The sequence below is a fragment of the Phyllopteryx taeniolatus genome, unplaced genomic scaffold, assembly GCF_024500385.1.
Source record: "Phyllopteryx taeniolatus isolate TA_2022b unplaced genomic scaffold, UOR_Ptae_1.2 contig_28, whole genome shotgun sequence".
Taxonomy (NCBI): Eukaryota; Metazoa; Chordata; class Actinopteri; order Syngnathiformes; family Syngnathidae; genus Phyllopteryx; species Phyllopteryx taeniolatus.
Genome location: NW_026903206.1, coordinates 803,877 through 820,547, shown reverse-complemented (window position 1 = coordinate 820,547; position 16,671 = coordinate 803,877). Strand labels below are relative to the sequence as shown.

Sequence of the window (16,671 nt, the reverse complement as noted above, 5' to 3'; positions counted from 1 at the left end):
TCCATTGCTGAGGCGGCCGACCGCAGTTGTAGCCGTAAGGTGGTCGGTGCCTGTCGTGGCGGCAATCCCCGAACCCGTTGGTGGACACCAATGGTGAGGGATGCCGTCAAGCTGAAGAAGGAGTCCTATCGGGCGTTTTTGGCCTGTGGGACTCCTGAGGCAGTTGATGGGTACCGGCTGGCCAAGCGGAATGCGGCTTTGGAGGTCGTTGAAGCAAAAACTCGGGCATGGGAGGAGTTCGGTGAGGCCATGGAGAAAGACTTCCGGACGACGTCGAGGAAATTCTGGTCCACCACCGACGTCTCAGGAGGGGAAAGCAGTGCACCATCAACACTGTGTATAGTGGGGATGGGGCGCTGCTGACCTCGACTCGGGACGTTGTGAGCCGGAGGGGAGAATACTTCGAAGATCTCCTCAATTCCACCGACACGCCTTCCAATGAGGGAGCAGAGTCTGGGTTCTCTGAGGCGGGCTCTCCTATCTCTGGGGTTGAGGTCACCGAGGTGGTTAAAAAGCTCCTCGGTGGCAGGGGTATTCTGACACCAGCAAACAATGAAGTTAGAATTCTTCAATATGCAGATGACACAAATTTGTTAGTCAGGGATGTAGAGAGTCTAAAAATGGCTCTCCATGAACTGAATGTTTACTGCCAGGCCTCTGGCGCAAAGATAAATACTAATAAGACGACGATGGCTGTGTTTGGTGCGTCGCAGGCTACTCCGAGCACCTGGGGTTTTCATGAGGCCGGGAACAGCTACAAAGTTCTGGGAGTCTTGTTGGGTAAGCTTGCGGAGGTATGTAATAGGAAAACATGGGAGAACATTTTGAATAAAATAGAAAGTCAACTTAACGTATGGAGGTTGAGAAATCTAACCCTGAAAGGTAAAGTCCTCGTGATAAACGCTTTGTGTATTTCAAAGTTGGTACATGCCCTGACTGTTACTGATTTGCCTGGTGACATTTTGAGTAAGCTAAAGGCAATTTTCAGCCATTTCTTGTGGAAGAGAGAAAAGGGTCTGGTGAGTCATGCTACGTTGATAGGGGATCATGGAGCAGGTGGTTTGGGGTTGATTGACATATACACGAAGAAGAAATCTTTAAGGCTAAAAATCATCAAAAAATATTTGGACTCTTCCTTCACAGCCCCGTGGAAGGACTTTGTTATACCCACCCTGCGGGGGTTGGGGCATTTTGGTGACTATAACTTATGTCAAATGTTGCCGAGGTCATTGTTCTCCGCCCTCGATCCCTTTGAGAGGGAGGTTCTGGAGGGATGGTGGTCACTCAGGCCATGGGTGAGTGCAGAGCCAAAGTCGCTGCAACAATCGCTGAAAGTTCCGCTGAGGTTCAACCCCGATCTCATGGGCGGAGGGCCAGGGAGTGGGGAGAGAATGTTCAGCGATACCTTTGAGAGGGCAGGAATAAGTACGATTGGGGATTTATTAGATGGGAGCGGGAACTATGACATTGTCAGGGTTCGGACTCTGTTTCGGTCGCGGGGAGTCCTCTTCCGCAGAGCGGTTGTTTTGCGCTTGGCTGGAAGAATCAGGGAATCCATACTCCGGAATTGGGGGTCTTTTCTGGAGGGTTCATCCTCTGGAGGGGACCCGGGGGCGGAGCGGGATGTCGGTTTTGTGCTGGTCGACGGGACAAGGTTTTTTGGTTTGTCGGAGTGTAGCACAAAACGAATTTACAGGATTTTGATCGTCGGAGCGTTCCGGAGACCTGCAGTGGAACGCACATGGGCACGGACGTTCCCTGCACTGACCATTACATCCATCTGGGCCAACATGTTCAATTGGTATACCGCACCAAAGGTCAATAATACTGACTTCAAATTACGACACAGAATCATAATGTCGGGTTTTTCCTTTTTGGTTTCGTCTCATCATCTTTCTCGTCATCAGTATCATTGCAGGCCATCAATAGACCAGCAATCCGGTTACTTCTGGCCATTGCTCGTCACACGGTCATTGTCACGAGGAATATCTACTTGCATGACAAGGGCACCGGCAATCATTGGGCGATCTTCAAGGCTCAAGTTGAATCCCACTTCACTCTCCTACATGCCCGCTCTGCCAGCCGTTTTGTGGACTGTATGGCAAAAAACAATGGCCTTGTGAGAGTTTCGCCGACTGGTCACCTCATTTTATTTTTAGTATTGATTACATGTACATATTGTAAACAATGAATTTTTTGATAATAAAAAAAAAAACACAAAAAAACGCCCGATCTCTGAAGCTAAGCAGGGGCACGCCTGGTTAGTACTTGGATGGGAGACTGCCTGGGAATACCAGGTGCTGTAAGCTTTGTCCCTTTAGATTCTCGTGGAATTGTTTTCTTATCGGTGGTTGACCTAAATTATAATGCAATCATTCTCTCTCATGACTTAGTGACAATTGTGCAAAATGCGCAGAGACTTCAAGAAATTTAAGCAGTATAAAGTGACTCATAGTGCGATCATCTGGAACAGTGTCAATTGTGTAAATGGTGCAGATACTTCTCAAGCACATGAGTGGCCAGTATTGGTCAACAACAGATATGCAAATAGCGCAGAGTGGCGAGACTACTCCAGTGAATGCACGAATAATGTATAATTGTTACGAATAATGTATAATTGTTACAATCGAATTGTGACAGTTTAAGAAGTTAATGGCAAGCGGGACGAAGGTGTTGGAATGTCTGCTAGTTTTAGTTTTTCATTGCAAAGACTCAAAAAGGCCGAGCAAAGGATGTAATTCCTGCATCTTCTGAGAAAGCACGGCCTGCCACAGGAGCTGCTGAGGCAGTTCTACACAGCGGTCATCGAATCAGTCCTGTGTTCTTCCATCACAGTCTGGTATGGTGCTGCAACAAAAAAGGACAAACTCCGACTGCAACGGACAATCAAAACTGCTGAAAGGATTGTCGGTACCCCCGTACCCACCCTTGAGGACCTGCACGCTTCCAGAACCAAGACAAGAGCGTGCAAAATCCTCTTGGACCCTCCGCATCCCGGTCACCAGCTCTTCCAGCTCCTTGCCTCAGTAGGTGCTACCGATCAATGCAAACAAGAACGAGCAGACATTCCAACAGTCTTCCAAATGTTTTTATGGCATTCACGAGACTCAAAACCTTTTTAAGGTCTTGAAACACCTTTAAAAGTATACAAACCCATTTAAACACAATATATCGCAAGAGCGTAAGAGTAATAGATACAATGGTAATGGCTGCAAAAACAGCAATTTATATCAATATTGGTGAAATTAGGGTTTTGTATTTACCAAAAACGTCCATCCAGCTGTCCCACAAGGAGTGTTGATTGAGGGTCCGTAGACCATCGATGGCTCTGGTCAAGCTGCCATCTGAAGCAGTATTGTTTGTTCTCCAAACATACCGCAAACACCTCCCTCTCTTGCGAGGAGCATGTCGACAGCTATGCGGTTTTGGAACGTCCTTGAACTGGTCATGCACAGCTTCCAACCCACTCTAAATCCAATTTCCTAATCTCTGTACATTGAAGTGGATATAGTTTATCCCATCAACATTTTTATTAATCGTACACCACCAGCATATGAAGTATTCAAATCCTCCTGCAACTTGGTCAGCTAATTTGTATTGATTAGGCACCCCACCAGGAACACCTATGGCGTCGATGTATGTTTTATGTTGGATAATTTTGTCTCTGCCAGGATAAATCTCTTTTTTGTCTATGTTCTAGATTGGACAAAACATTGGTGCCCTTTCCATTAAATCTTGAACAGGCATAGGGTATACTGACACATGCAATATCAAAGTGATAATAGCGCACAATTCAGATATATCTTTAGGTAATCTATCAAACAGTCTATCATCTCCGCACCACCACCAGATGTCGCTCCGTGATACTGGCACAAAATTTGGTCCGACCTTTAAGGTTACTTTACACTGTGTGTCGTTCAGTGGTCCTAATTTTTTTGCCTTTACTAATCATGTTTATAAATGTGAAATTATTTAGTGCTACTAAAATAGAAAACATCGGTTTGTGTTTACCTGCTTCTGTTACGGGATATATAGGATCCCATGATTTACACCTCTTAGTTGGTACAGTAGCGTTCATTAATGGAATAATACAATCTTGTGATAATTTTTCTTTTCTGTGCTAATGTAAATTTCATTTTATAGTTTTGCACTTTGTTTTTCCCAATAATTGCGTTCTTGTTGTGGAATACTCATATTGGCTATCAGTATAGATTGTACCATCTTTATTTATCATTAGTTTGCATGCCTCGGTTAATGCTACTAATTCAGCAGCTTGTTCAGCCAATTCCTGACAATCATGCTGCATGCCTTCATCAAGTAAGTTTATTAGTGTAGCTGGATTTAAGGTTGTGCATCGCTCGACAGTCAAATGTGGTTGTGACAGGAAGATGGCCATGCAAGATAAATGTCTTGCAGGTGATAAAAACGCCATATTCGTTTGCAATAGGAGAGCAGACACTGTACGTGAGACCTTAAGAGTTAATGGATGAAATAACACAATTTTTCAAATAAATGCAGGAGCGACGGGAGAGATTGTTGAGAGCGTGATGAGAGGCTGTGATCTGAACAATCTCCCATACGCCCTCCTCATGAGAAAAAGAAACCAGCGTCTTCATTCCTTTTGTGTCTATCATTGCAATTTATTTTTGTTAACTTTATGTCCCTCTTCTGCGAGATGATGCAGTAAGGCCAATGAATCTTTGCATGTCTCTCCATCTGGAGATGCCAGAAGACATGCGTGTTGTCATAACTTGTGAGTAAATGGTTGGACTTTCACAGTAACCTTGCGGTAATCTAGTAAATGTATATTTTTTGCCCTCAAATGTAAATGCAAACCAAAATTGACTGTTCTTTTCTATTGGTACAGAAAAGAATGCATTACTTATGTCCACTACTGTAAACACAGTAGCGTCTGGTCTTAATGAATTTAACAATGTGTGTGGATCTGGTACGCATGCTGCTCTCTGTATTACTGCAGTATTTACTGCCTGTAAATCTCCAACCCACTGAAGGTGGGGCCTTTTTTACAGGGAAAAATGGGTGTGTTATATGGTGATTCTGGACACTCCACTATAACTCCTGCCTTAATTAGTGCTTCAATTACCGGTTTGATTCCTTCATGTGCATCTGGTTTTAATGGATATTGACGAATCCCTGGTCTATATTCTGTTTTGGGTCTAATTTGTACTGGTAAAGCCCCTTTAATAAGGCCTACATCAAATGGTCCTGTGGACCATAATTCTTTTGGAACTTTTTTTCAATATTTCTTCATCAATTTCAGTGAGGATCATTTGGTCTAATCAAACAGGATGCATGTGTTTCCCTTCATCACCCTGTATTGTCCAAAACATCGCCTTCCTAATTAGACCAGTTGACGCACTGTATTCCAGTTTGTTTTCTATTTGCTGCCAATCATCTGTCTCCTGTCCTTGTTTTACTAATGTTCCCATATGTTTCCACTGTGACTCATAATCTTTGCACAATGAAATATGTGGGACACTTGTATTTTTATACAGTTCCTTTAATTTGTCTGGTAAAATAATTCCTGCCGCGACTTTTGCTTCATTGTCTGAGTACAGATAATCTACAGTAATTTTATCAGGTGTCGCATGTCGTAACTTTTTTTCATATCCTGGGTCTGGCCCTGGTGTGTTTTTGTACCACAGAGTTATATGCAGCTCATCACCTTTTTTATTATCTTCTACTTCTGTGATAAGCTGCAAGGCTGCAGACAACACATTCACACAATACTAGTAACGTTTTTACAAACACACGAAAACACGGAAACACAGAAACAGAATTTAAGTACGTACAGGACTCCGCCGTCCCCACGGAATTTGTCGGACTCTGCCGTCCCTCTACCACTTGCCAGTGACTAGTATTACACAAGGTTTATTCTGCCGCAGACTTCTTCGTCGCGCAATTCACTCACTCTTTAATCCTTTTTCCTAAAAAAAATTTAACTCACAAAAATCGTCTTCAATCCTGTGGATTGTCGTCAGCCTTCAGATCCCAGTTGAGGAGAACGGAGACCAGTCCCGTAAAGGGTCTTACTTGCCGTGGCCACGGTCTCTTAACTGGAAGTCGGCTGCACAACTGGAATCCTCGGGTGTGTTTACATCCGGCTCGAAGGACCAATTTAATGTTGGATTTATCTTACCCAACATTATAAAAAATAGACACAAAAGGAATGAAGACGCTGGTTTCTTTTTCTCATGAGGAGGGCGTATGGGAGATTGTTCAGATGACAGCCTCTCTTCTTCTTCTTCTTCTTTTCCTTTCGGCTTGTCCCGTTAGGGGTCGCCACAGCGCGTCATCCTTTTCCATGAGAGCCTATCTCCTGCATCCTCCTCTCGAACACCAACTGCCATCATGTCTTCCCTCACGACATCCATCAACCTTCTCTTTGGTCTTCCTCTAGCTCTCTTGCCTGGCAGCTCCATCGTCATCATCCTTCTACCAATATACTCACTCTCTCTCCTCTGGACGTGTCCAAACCATTGAAGTCTGCTCTCTCTAACCTTGTCTCCAAAACATCGAACCTTGGCTGTCCCTCTGATAAGCTCATTTCTAATTTTATCCAACCTGGTCACTCCGAGAGCGAACATCAACATCTTCATTTCCGCCACCTCCAGCTCTGCTTCCTGTTTTCTCTTCAGTGCCACTGTCTCTAATCCATACATCATGGCTGGCCTCACCACTGTTTTATAAACTTTGCCCTTCATCCTAGCAGAGACTCTTCTGTCACATAACACACCTGACACCTTCCTCCACCCGTTCCAACCTGCTTGGACCCGTTTCTTCACTTCCTGACCACACTCACCATTGCTCTGGACGGTTGACCCCAAGTATTTAAAGTCCTCTACCCTTGCCATCTCTTCTCCCTGTAGCCTCATTCTTCCCCCACCACCCCTCTCATTCATGCACATATATTCTGTTTTACTTCGGCTAATCTTCATTCCTCTTCTTTCCAGTGCATGCCTCCATCTTTCTAACTGTTCCTCCAGCTGCTCCCTGCTTTCACTGCAGATCACAATGTCATCTGCAAACATCATGGTCCACGGGGATTCCAGTCTAACCTCATCTGTCAGCCTATCCATCACCACTGCAAAAAGGAAGGGGCTCAGGGCTGATCCCTGATGCAGTCCCACGTCCACCTTAAATTCTTCTGTCACACCGACAGCACACCTCACCGCTGTTCTGCTGCCCTCGTACATGTCCTGTATTATTCTAACATACTTCTCTGCCACTCCAGACTTCCGCATGCAGTACCACAGTTCCTCTCTGGGTACTCTGTCATAGGCTTTCTCTAGATCTACAAAGACACAATGTAGCTCCTTCTGACCTTCTCTGTACTTTTCCATCAACATCCTCAAGGCAAATAATGCATCTGTGGTACTCTTTCTAGGCATGAAACCATACTGTTGCTCGCAAATACTCACTTCTGTCCTGAGTCTAGCCTCCACTACTCTTTCCCATAACTTCATTGTGTGGCTCATCAACTTTATTCCTCTATAGTTGCCACAGCTCTGCACATCACCTTTGTTCTTAAAAATGGGCACCAGTACACTTTTCCTCCATTCCTCAGGCATCTTCTCACGCACTAGAATTCTATTGAACAAGCTGGTCAAAAACTCCACAGCCACCTCTCCTAGATGCTTCCATACCTCCACAGGAATGTCATCAGGACCAACTGCCTTTCCATTTTTCAGTCTCTTTAATGCCTTTCTAACTTCCCCCTTACTAATCATTGCCACTTCCTGGTCCACCACACTTGCCTCTTCTACTCTCCCTTCTCTCTCATTTTCCTCATTCATCAACTCCTCGAAGTATTCTTTCCATCTACCTAGCACACTGCTGGCACCAGTCAACATATTTCCATCTCTATCCTTAATCACCCTAACCTGCTGCACATCCTTCCCATCTCTATCCCTCTGATGACAGCCTCTCATCACGCTCTAAACAATCTCTCCCGTCGCTCCTGCATTTATTTTAAAATAGGGAGGTTTCTAAGTTTACAAGACATAACGTACTAAGCTACAAGACACAACACACTAAGGGTAGGGTTTCAAGGTGAAAACATGGGACCAACACCTGCCACCTCCCGGCCACGTCCTTCTCTCTGATGATTCCTGCTGAGTCATCTTCTTGAAGGCGAGACATCTCCCCTTCTCAAAATCGTCCATAATACTAATGCAAGCTAAGCAAATAAATGATAACTTCTAAAATATATTTAACAGATACTGTCATGGAAAGAGCTGACTGTGTTGACAGTGTTGCATGAGTTAGCGTAACGCAGACATTTAAGGTGAATGTAACAAATACAGCACTCCTGCCGTGACCCGGACAATCCTTTTAGGGATTGTCTCGATTAATAATTGTTTACTCCACCATAAGTCCCTGCTGGTCTAGTGGTTAGGATTCGGTACTCTCATCGCCGTGGCACGGGTTCGATTCCCGGTCAGGGAATGTTAATCCTTAAACCTATTTTGTCATGTGTTGCTCAGCATTGACTGTGATTTGCATTCACCTGGGTTTTATCCTCTCTTACTGCAGCCCGATGGGGGGCACAATCCAGTGCAAACTGTCGGCTCTTCCCAAGCCCGGATAAATGCAGAGGGTTGTGTCACGAAGGGCGTCTGTCTTAAAACTTGAGAGTGAGAGATGTCAGTGTTCATTCAAAGAATTCCATACTGGATCGATCGTGGCCAGGGTTAGCAACGTCCGAAATTCAGCAACTGTGGGTCGAAGATGGGTTTAACTTTTATTACCATGGTGTAGATGGGAAGAGGAATGGAGGGGTTATTTTAAAGTAAGAGTTAGCTGAGAATTTCTTGGAGGTGAACCAAGTTGCCATAGCTTAGTGGTGTACATGTGCACCTTATGTGTGAAAGGTCCCTGGTTCAAAACTTAGTATGAGCAAGACCTGGTTATTGTTATTATTATTTTTTAAATTAATCTGCCTTGAAAAACACCTTCGACAAAATACTTCTCCCCATCGGGAATCAAATCTTGAGCTCCTGCTCGGACACCGTGAATAGTTCTGCCAGTGAAGTGGGAATCAGGATCGAGAGGCTGCGTGTGAAGATTCTCAACTTGTGTGTGCGTGTGTGTGTGTGCGCCTGCGTGTGTGTGTGTGTGTATCTTGAAAACTGTGTTCCAATGTCTCAAAAATAAATGCGCTGATCTACAAACGCACCATCAACAATACACAAGCAGAATTGAATATTTACAAATGATAAGTTATGATAAATGCACACACAACAACAACAAACAAAAAAACACGTGTAAATTGCAGATATGTTTGTGGATTTGAAAAACATGTATGTAAGTCACAGATGTATTTGTGTCAAAGATTTTGACACTAATCTCTCCCTATAGTTTTTCATGGCAGATAAAAAGGAAAAAAGAATAACTATCAAGCCTTGTTTCCACACAGTTTCAAACCAGTGACCTTTCGCATGTGAGGCAAACGTGATAACCGCTACACTATGGAAACTGATGCTGTCTAACTGCCCCAACAGTACTTTTTGGAGCTGCCAGCCAGGAACCCTAAGGGGGGGGGGGGTTGGGAGACTGCATTTGACATTTTGGACGGTAAATTGTGGCATAAACAATCATTGATTCATTCATTCATCTTCCGTCCCGCTTCTCCTCACTAGCCTTTGAAAAGTCTGAGGCGCTCCCTTCAGGCCAGAGGGCACGCGAAGAAATTCAAACAGCCACCGCGGTTTTGGGCACATCCTCCGAGCGCACAGGCCCATGTCTCTCTAACCCTTCCCAGCATCACCCCGAAGTGTCGCCAAAGCTGCAACAGCTGCAGAAACGTGCGTACGCCAGCCGTGAAGTTGGCGTGAGGCACCGCACGCTCATTTCACTCTTGATACATCTGAAATTTGCCGTGAAAAAGAACGTATGCCACGTTTTTGTGCAAACGTTTTCTGGATTTGACCGTACGCCATGTTTCAGTCGGAAATCCACGCAAGTTTTTGTAGATGAGACCCCTGATGACTTGTTTCTCCTGAATGTGTAGATGGTAGTCGTGACTCTGTTTCTTTTGTCCTTGTTGCTTATTTTTAGTTTTAGGATTTATTTATTTTTTTTAGATTATTGATTCCGCCATGATTTATGGTACAAAACAGTGAAATGCACTTTTGTTTTGTTTTTTCCATCAGGTCACGTGAAACTTGCCGCCGTCTGGCAGCTCCCCTTAGCATGTGGTAGCCCAGTCCGCCTTTGGTCTTAACTGCAGCGACAGTTTTCATAGTGTAGTGGTTATCAAGTTTGCCTTACATGCAAAAGGTTCTCGGTTCGAAACCGGGTGGAAACAGCTTATTTTGTCTGTGGTTTGCCGGTCCCGTTATACGTATCAACAGATGCAAAACTATGATTTTTCCAATACGACTTCTCAGATGTTCCAAATGTCAGCGATATGGACACAAGGGAGACAGAGTTGTCCAAAAGGTGGAGGAGAAATGCTGTCATTGAGAAGGACAACACAGGGTGACATTTGGGTGTGGATGCAACGTAAGAAAGACGAAATCAGTCCGGTTAAAGTGGTCAATAAAATCAGTGAAGAGGGTCCAAAATGAAAAGCAGAGTGAGAATATTGCCATGTCAACAGAAAATGTGATTCTCTTTATGGCGTACGTCATAAATTGTGTGGACTGCAATTTCCACACAATTTAAACAGAAAACAGAAAGGAAAGCATGATTTCTGTTTCAGCATTATAAATAAAGCTATTTTGTCTCGTGAAGGGCACCGCGTCACTTTCGACGTAGAAAATTTAGGAGAAAGCGACAACAAACCTTTTATCTGTCTTGTAATCTGAAGGTTGCTTCAGGAATTAGATGAGTTCACGATAGCCAGAGGTCTTTTGTCAAACCAAAACACACACAAATGATACAGGTAGTGAATTTTATAGAAAACTTCATGAGCTCTACCAGGGGGAATCTACAAGGAAACAAGGCAGGAAAAAGCAAACGAAGGACAAACATTGGTAGGAAGAGGCTGAGCTTGTGATGTGAGGGTGGAATGATCGTGTATTGACAATGCATATAGCTGGGGGTTCCTGTTCTTGTTAATCTAAACACAAATATGCACTAATCTGTACTTTCAGTCGACCACAAGCTGGACTTACTTTGCATGGAACAGAATTTACACAGGCTGGTTGATTTCCCGGATGTTTGGCCGGTCTGGTCTGCACGGGGAACAGGTGGATTTGGCAGAAAAGGAAGGGGAAAAATGGAGAGCAGGGAAAAAAAATGATCCCAGGCAGGAGCCCGTATGTCGCTATTCGCAAGACGTTCAGAGCGGACGTGCGCTGCCCGCTTCCTTCATGACGGAGTTTGCCTGGGCACCCGAAAGGGTAGCTCGGAGCGCTGGCAGGATGCCCTACGGCGGGGAAGGGTCCCATGTGTCCTCGCCACCTCATGGTGCGAGGTGGGGCTTCCTGGCTAAGCCAGTCTTCAGTAAGTTCGTCGCACGAGAGCCAGCAAACAGCGGGTTCCTCACCTTCTTGGTGATCAAGCCAGTGTCCCCCCCAAAAAAGTCTTTGTTGATGAGACACTTCAAGCTGGCTTGGGGTGAAAGTTAATTAATTTAGCATTCGACTGAGAAACCAGTGTCCGTATCGCAGCTTTGATGAGCTACTTGGGACTGGCTGGTAATTCATTTAGCGTCCGTGTGCGAAGTTAAATCTAGCATCCCCGTGGCTGTCTGTCTCGGCGGGGGAGCGGAGACAGCGATGTAGCTGGTTTGGGGGGTCAGTGCCTTCGGGCGAGAGCATGTCCATTACATTGGTGTCATTACTTTACATGTTGGCAACACACAACAACTACATGGATAGAGCTCTTGACGGTAACTTAATAAGAAATTGCACTTGCAGTGATCTTCTAAAGTACCAACTCCTTTCAGCTGGGATGAGAGATGTACATTTTTGCGTGAAGGCTACCAAGTTCTTCTTAAACCTGTTGGTTTTCAACTTTCAGTTCTGCTATTTTTCAATGCAAAGATCATGGCAGTTAATGTCAGCATGGTTTAGGTTCAAGGACAGTATCAGAATGTTTCCTTTAAACACTTTTAAAATGTAAAACATGATTTTAAATAATTACCTGGTACTGGGGGAATATTCACACAGTTGGACATGTCAAGAGGTGCTGAAGGTGCATCGGCTCTCTTCTTCTGGGTCCCCCTCCTCTCTTGTCTTTTGTATCTTGCATACTACAGACTGTTTTTTGTTTAGCATTGCAGTGATTTTGACCCAGTTGCCAAAACCTCCCCAACAACTTAAGCTGCATTCTTCCAAGCCACGCTGCTGGGAGACGGCCACTAAGAGGACGCCTGGCGTACGTCAAGTGGACCTTAACCTAATTAGCAGCTTCCCGTCAAATCTTGATTCCCGTCTTCAAAAGACTCCTTTTCTTCTTTTGAAGATAGCGACCAAAAGGTTGGGTGACCCTCTCTCCAAGAAGACCAAGCTGGAACAGATCGACAACGGAACGCAAATACAGCAATGAACTATTTGCCTAATATTCAAACATGCACGCAAGGCGACACCCACTGGCGTTTGAGAGTACTGCAACCCGTGGACTTCCATTCAGGGTTGTTTTTTCTTGTTAATTGAAGCTGTCTGTTTTGAGGTTACAAACTATGCACGAAATATTCCAAATGTATGCCTTGATGTCTGTATCAGTGTGCCAACTTTACAGGTCCTCGGTGAGACTTCATCTTGATTTGGAACCAAACAGCATGACGTGATTGAACAATAATCAGTTGATCTGCCAAGACTAAAGTTTAAACAATCATTCTTGATGCTTGATCTATGAGTAGGAGTACAAAGCTTGGAGTGTTTTAGATTAATGTATGATTCTTAAACCCATTTTATGGGTCAAAATTGTAGACAAGATTCAAGCTGATGTGTGCGGTCTTCTCCAGGTTTCTCTGTCCCTCTTGGACACGCCTCCTGGGCATTTACCCTTTGCTCCCACGCTCTCTCACCCTCGTCTTCCTTCTTGGCTCTTCCTAACATCTCCAGCTACGGATTGGCCTTCGACCAGCCCCCTTCCCCGCTTCCTTTGTTTCGTTGTCCCCCGGTGGCGCAACCACGTGCTCGAGCGACGGCCTGACAAGCCGGCGGCGCGGTTCAATCGAAAAAGCCGGCCATGCTGCTTCTATCATTTTTTTTAGCTTGAGCTGTTGGCGGAGGCTCCGGGAAATCATGGCCTGCATCCGTACCTAGTACACCCGCAGTTGAGAGCAAGATCGAAGCCCACAGCAAGCTCACTAAGCAGGAAAGTTATAGGCGGGCGCATCCCAACGGGACAACAATTGTTCTTCTTCCGCCGCTTTTGTTTTTGTTTTAGTTTTCTGCCTCGTTTTTCTTCTACCAAACCTGCTCCGTTTTACTTCCGAGATGCGAGGAGAGGGACCACTCCGGGACCAACCGATCCCCGGTCATGAGTAGACGCTGCAATCGACACACAAGATTAGTGCCTTATAATGTTGGGGAAATTACTAGTGTCACACAAAATTCCAACTTTGCTCTCTCTGTCACGGACGGCAATGCCGTAAGGGCAGATCCCAAAAAAGAGACTCTAGGTAAGAGGTCCGAAAAATGTTAATTAAATGACAGAGCATGTGTTGGCGAGACATAACGAAGCTAAAGGGACTCACAACCAGAGAGAATAAAAAAACAGATAACGCAGGGAGACACGACAAAAGGTCCGTGTGGTATATCCATCCATCCATCCATTTTCTGAGCCGTTTCTCCTCACTAGGGTCGCGGGCATGCTGGAGCCTATCCCAGTTATCATTGGGCAGGAGGTGGGGTACACCCTGAACTGGTTTCCACCCAATCGCAGGACACATACAAACAAACAACCATTCGCACTCACAGTCACGCCTACGGGCAATTTAGAGTCTCCAATTAATGCATGTTTTTTCGATGTGGGAGGAAACCAGGGTGCCCGGAGAAAACCCACGCAGGCACGGGAGAACATGCAAACTCCACACAGGCGGGGCCGGGGATTGAACCCAGGCCCTCAGAACTGTGACCGTGTGGTATAATCGTATGGAACCTAAATTTGGACAGCGGTCAGAATGGCGGCAAACACGGGGCAAAAACGAATGAATATTCCGACGCCCACACACTGTCACTGTGCCCCCTAAAAAGGCTGATAATTACAATGCATGACAGGTGCGTCACCGATGTCAACGCCCACCTTCGCTCACCCAGACACTGCAACACAAAGAAAAACAATTTGAAACACAGGGCCATGGCAGTATCCCCCCCTCGAAGGACGCCCCCTGGCGGACCACCCGGCTTCTGTGGGTGGAGAGAGTGGAAGCCCTGGAGCAGGGACGGGTCTAAAATCCAAGAGCAGGATACCCAGGAACGCTCCTCAGGGCCGTAATCCTCCCAGTCGACCAAATACTGCACACCCCTGCCCCTTCTTCTGGAATCCAATATGTCACCCACCGTGTACACTGGCTCGCCATCAACCACCCGCGGAGGAGGAGGAGGCACCGCTGGAGGACACAGAGGGCTGGAGGAAACCGGTTTGAGCAAGGAGACATGGAATACAGGGTGAACTTTCATGGCGGGAGGGAGCCGAAGTTTAACTGCCACCGGATTAACAACAGAGACAATTTCGAAAGGACCAATATACCGAGGACCCAGTTTTTTAGAACCCCCGGCCAAATGCAAATCTCGTGTGGACATCCAGACCTTCTCACCAGGACGGTAGGGAGGAGCTGAGATCAGATGACGATCAGCTAACTCCCGGTTGCGAGCCTCAGTACGGGACAAGGCCGCCTTTGCATCCCGCCACACCCGATGAGCCCTTCGGAGATGGACCTGTACAGACGGGACGACCACCTCCCTCTCCTGAGAAGGGAACAACGGCGGCTGATAACCGTATGCAGTCATGAACGGTGACCGTCCAGTGGCAGAGCAAACGAGGGTGTTATGCGCATATTCCACCCAAGGCAGGTGAGAAGACCACGAGGAGGGGTGCTGATGGCAAACACAGCGAAGAGCAGCCTCCACATCTTGATTTGCCCGCTCAGCCTGGCCGTTGGTCTGCGGGTGGAAACCGGACGAACGACTGGAGGAAGCCCCCTGTGCTTTGCAGAACAACCTCCAGACCCGAGAGACAAACTGCGGCCCCCTGTCAGACACCAGATCAGCACGAATACCATGAACTCGGAAGACATGGTCGACAAGGAGATTAGCAGTCTCAAAGGAGGACGGCAGCTTCGGCAGAGCAACGAAATGGGCCATCTTGGAGAATATGTCGACAAGACTCAGGATGACTGAGTTCCCTGCGGACAGCGGAAAGCCCGTGATGAAGTCTAAGGCGACATGGGACCAGGGGTGGGAAGGAATGGGCAGTGGACGAAGAAGACCAGCTGGAGGACGATGGGACATCTTGCTACGGGCACACACGGAGCATGCCGAAACATATTCCTTAACGTCCACCACCTTCTTCTTAACCTCCCACTGAAGCACTCCCACCACCCGGGTCCCAGGTAAAATGGTCTCCACAACAGGCTGAACAGCAGACGGGCCATGCAGCCTAGACAAGGCGTCAGGTTTGCCGTTCATCAACCCAGGGCGGTAAGTGATGATGAAATCGAAACGGGCAAGGAACAGGGCCCAACGTGCTTGATGGGGGTTGAGTCCCTTAGCAGTCCGGAGGTAAGACAGGTTCTTGTGGTCGGTGAAAACTTGAAAAGGTTCCCGAGTCCCCTCCAGCCAGTGCCTCTACTCCTGCAGCGCCAGGACAATGGCCAGCAGCTCTCTATTTCCCACATCGTAATTGGCCTCTGCTGGGCTCAGGCGCCAAGAGAAGAAGGCGCAGGGGTGCAGCCTGTGGTCGACCGGGGACCTCTGGACCAGGACCGCCCCCACACCTGAATCAGATGCGTCCACCTCGACAACAAAAGGAAGGTCAGGATTAGGATGATTTAACACAGGAGCCTTCACAAACAATTGTTTAATATGATCAAAAGTCGCATCTGCCTTAGGGGCCCATACAAATGGTATTTTATTGGAAGTAAGTCTAGTCAGAGGTCCCACCTTAAGGCTGTAATCACGTATAAATCGCCTATAAAAATTAGCAAAACCCAAAAACCTCTGCAACTGCTTCTAGACGTTGGAGTTGGCCAATCAACCACAGCCTGGATCTTAGCTGGATCGGCCCGAAGCTGGCCCTTCTCCACGATGAACCCCAAAAACTGTACCGACTCCGCATGGAACTCACATTTCTCAGCCTTGATGTAAAGACGGTTTTCCATCAAGCGCTGCAACACCATGCGGACATGTTGGCGATGTTCATGTAGATCATGGGAAAAGATTAAGATGTCATCCAAGTACACAAAACAGAATACATTTATCATGTCCCGGAGCACATCATTAATAAGACACTGAAACACTGCGGGTGCATTCGTGAGTCCAAAAGGCATGACCAAATACTCAAAATGACCTAATGGAGGGCGGCACGGTGTACGACTGGTTAGAGCGTCAGCCTCACAGTTCTGAGGACCCGGGTTCAATCCCCGGCTCCGCCTGTGTGGAGTTTGCATGTTCTCCTCATGCCTGCGTGGGTTTTCTCTGGGCACTCCGGTTTCCTCCCACATCCCCAAAACATGCGTGAATTGGAGACTCT

General features: G+C 46.4%; 1 protein-coding gene and 1 non-coding gene across 2 annotated transcripts in view; both read left to right on the top strand.

Annotated features, from left to right (window-relative positions):
• Positions 1 to 224: 224 nt before the first annotated feature.
• The window catches only part of LOC133473527 (uncharacterized), a 42,881-nt gene continuing 26,434 nt past the window's right edge, over positions 225 to 16,671 (top strand). Inside the window, exon 1 of the mRNA XM_061765201.1 lies at positions 225 to 1,817. Coding sequence (XP_061621185.1) covers positions 621 to 1,817 — 1,197 coding nt within the window. The 5' untranslated portion in view covers positions 225 to 620. The remainder of the gene's footprint in view (positions 1,818 to 16,671) is intronic.
• On the top strand, positions 10,258 to 10,330 carry trnav-uac (transfer RNA valine (anticodon UAC)). The gene has a single exon. It is a non-coding gene; the product is annotated as a tRNA-Val (tRNA).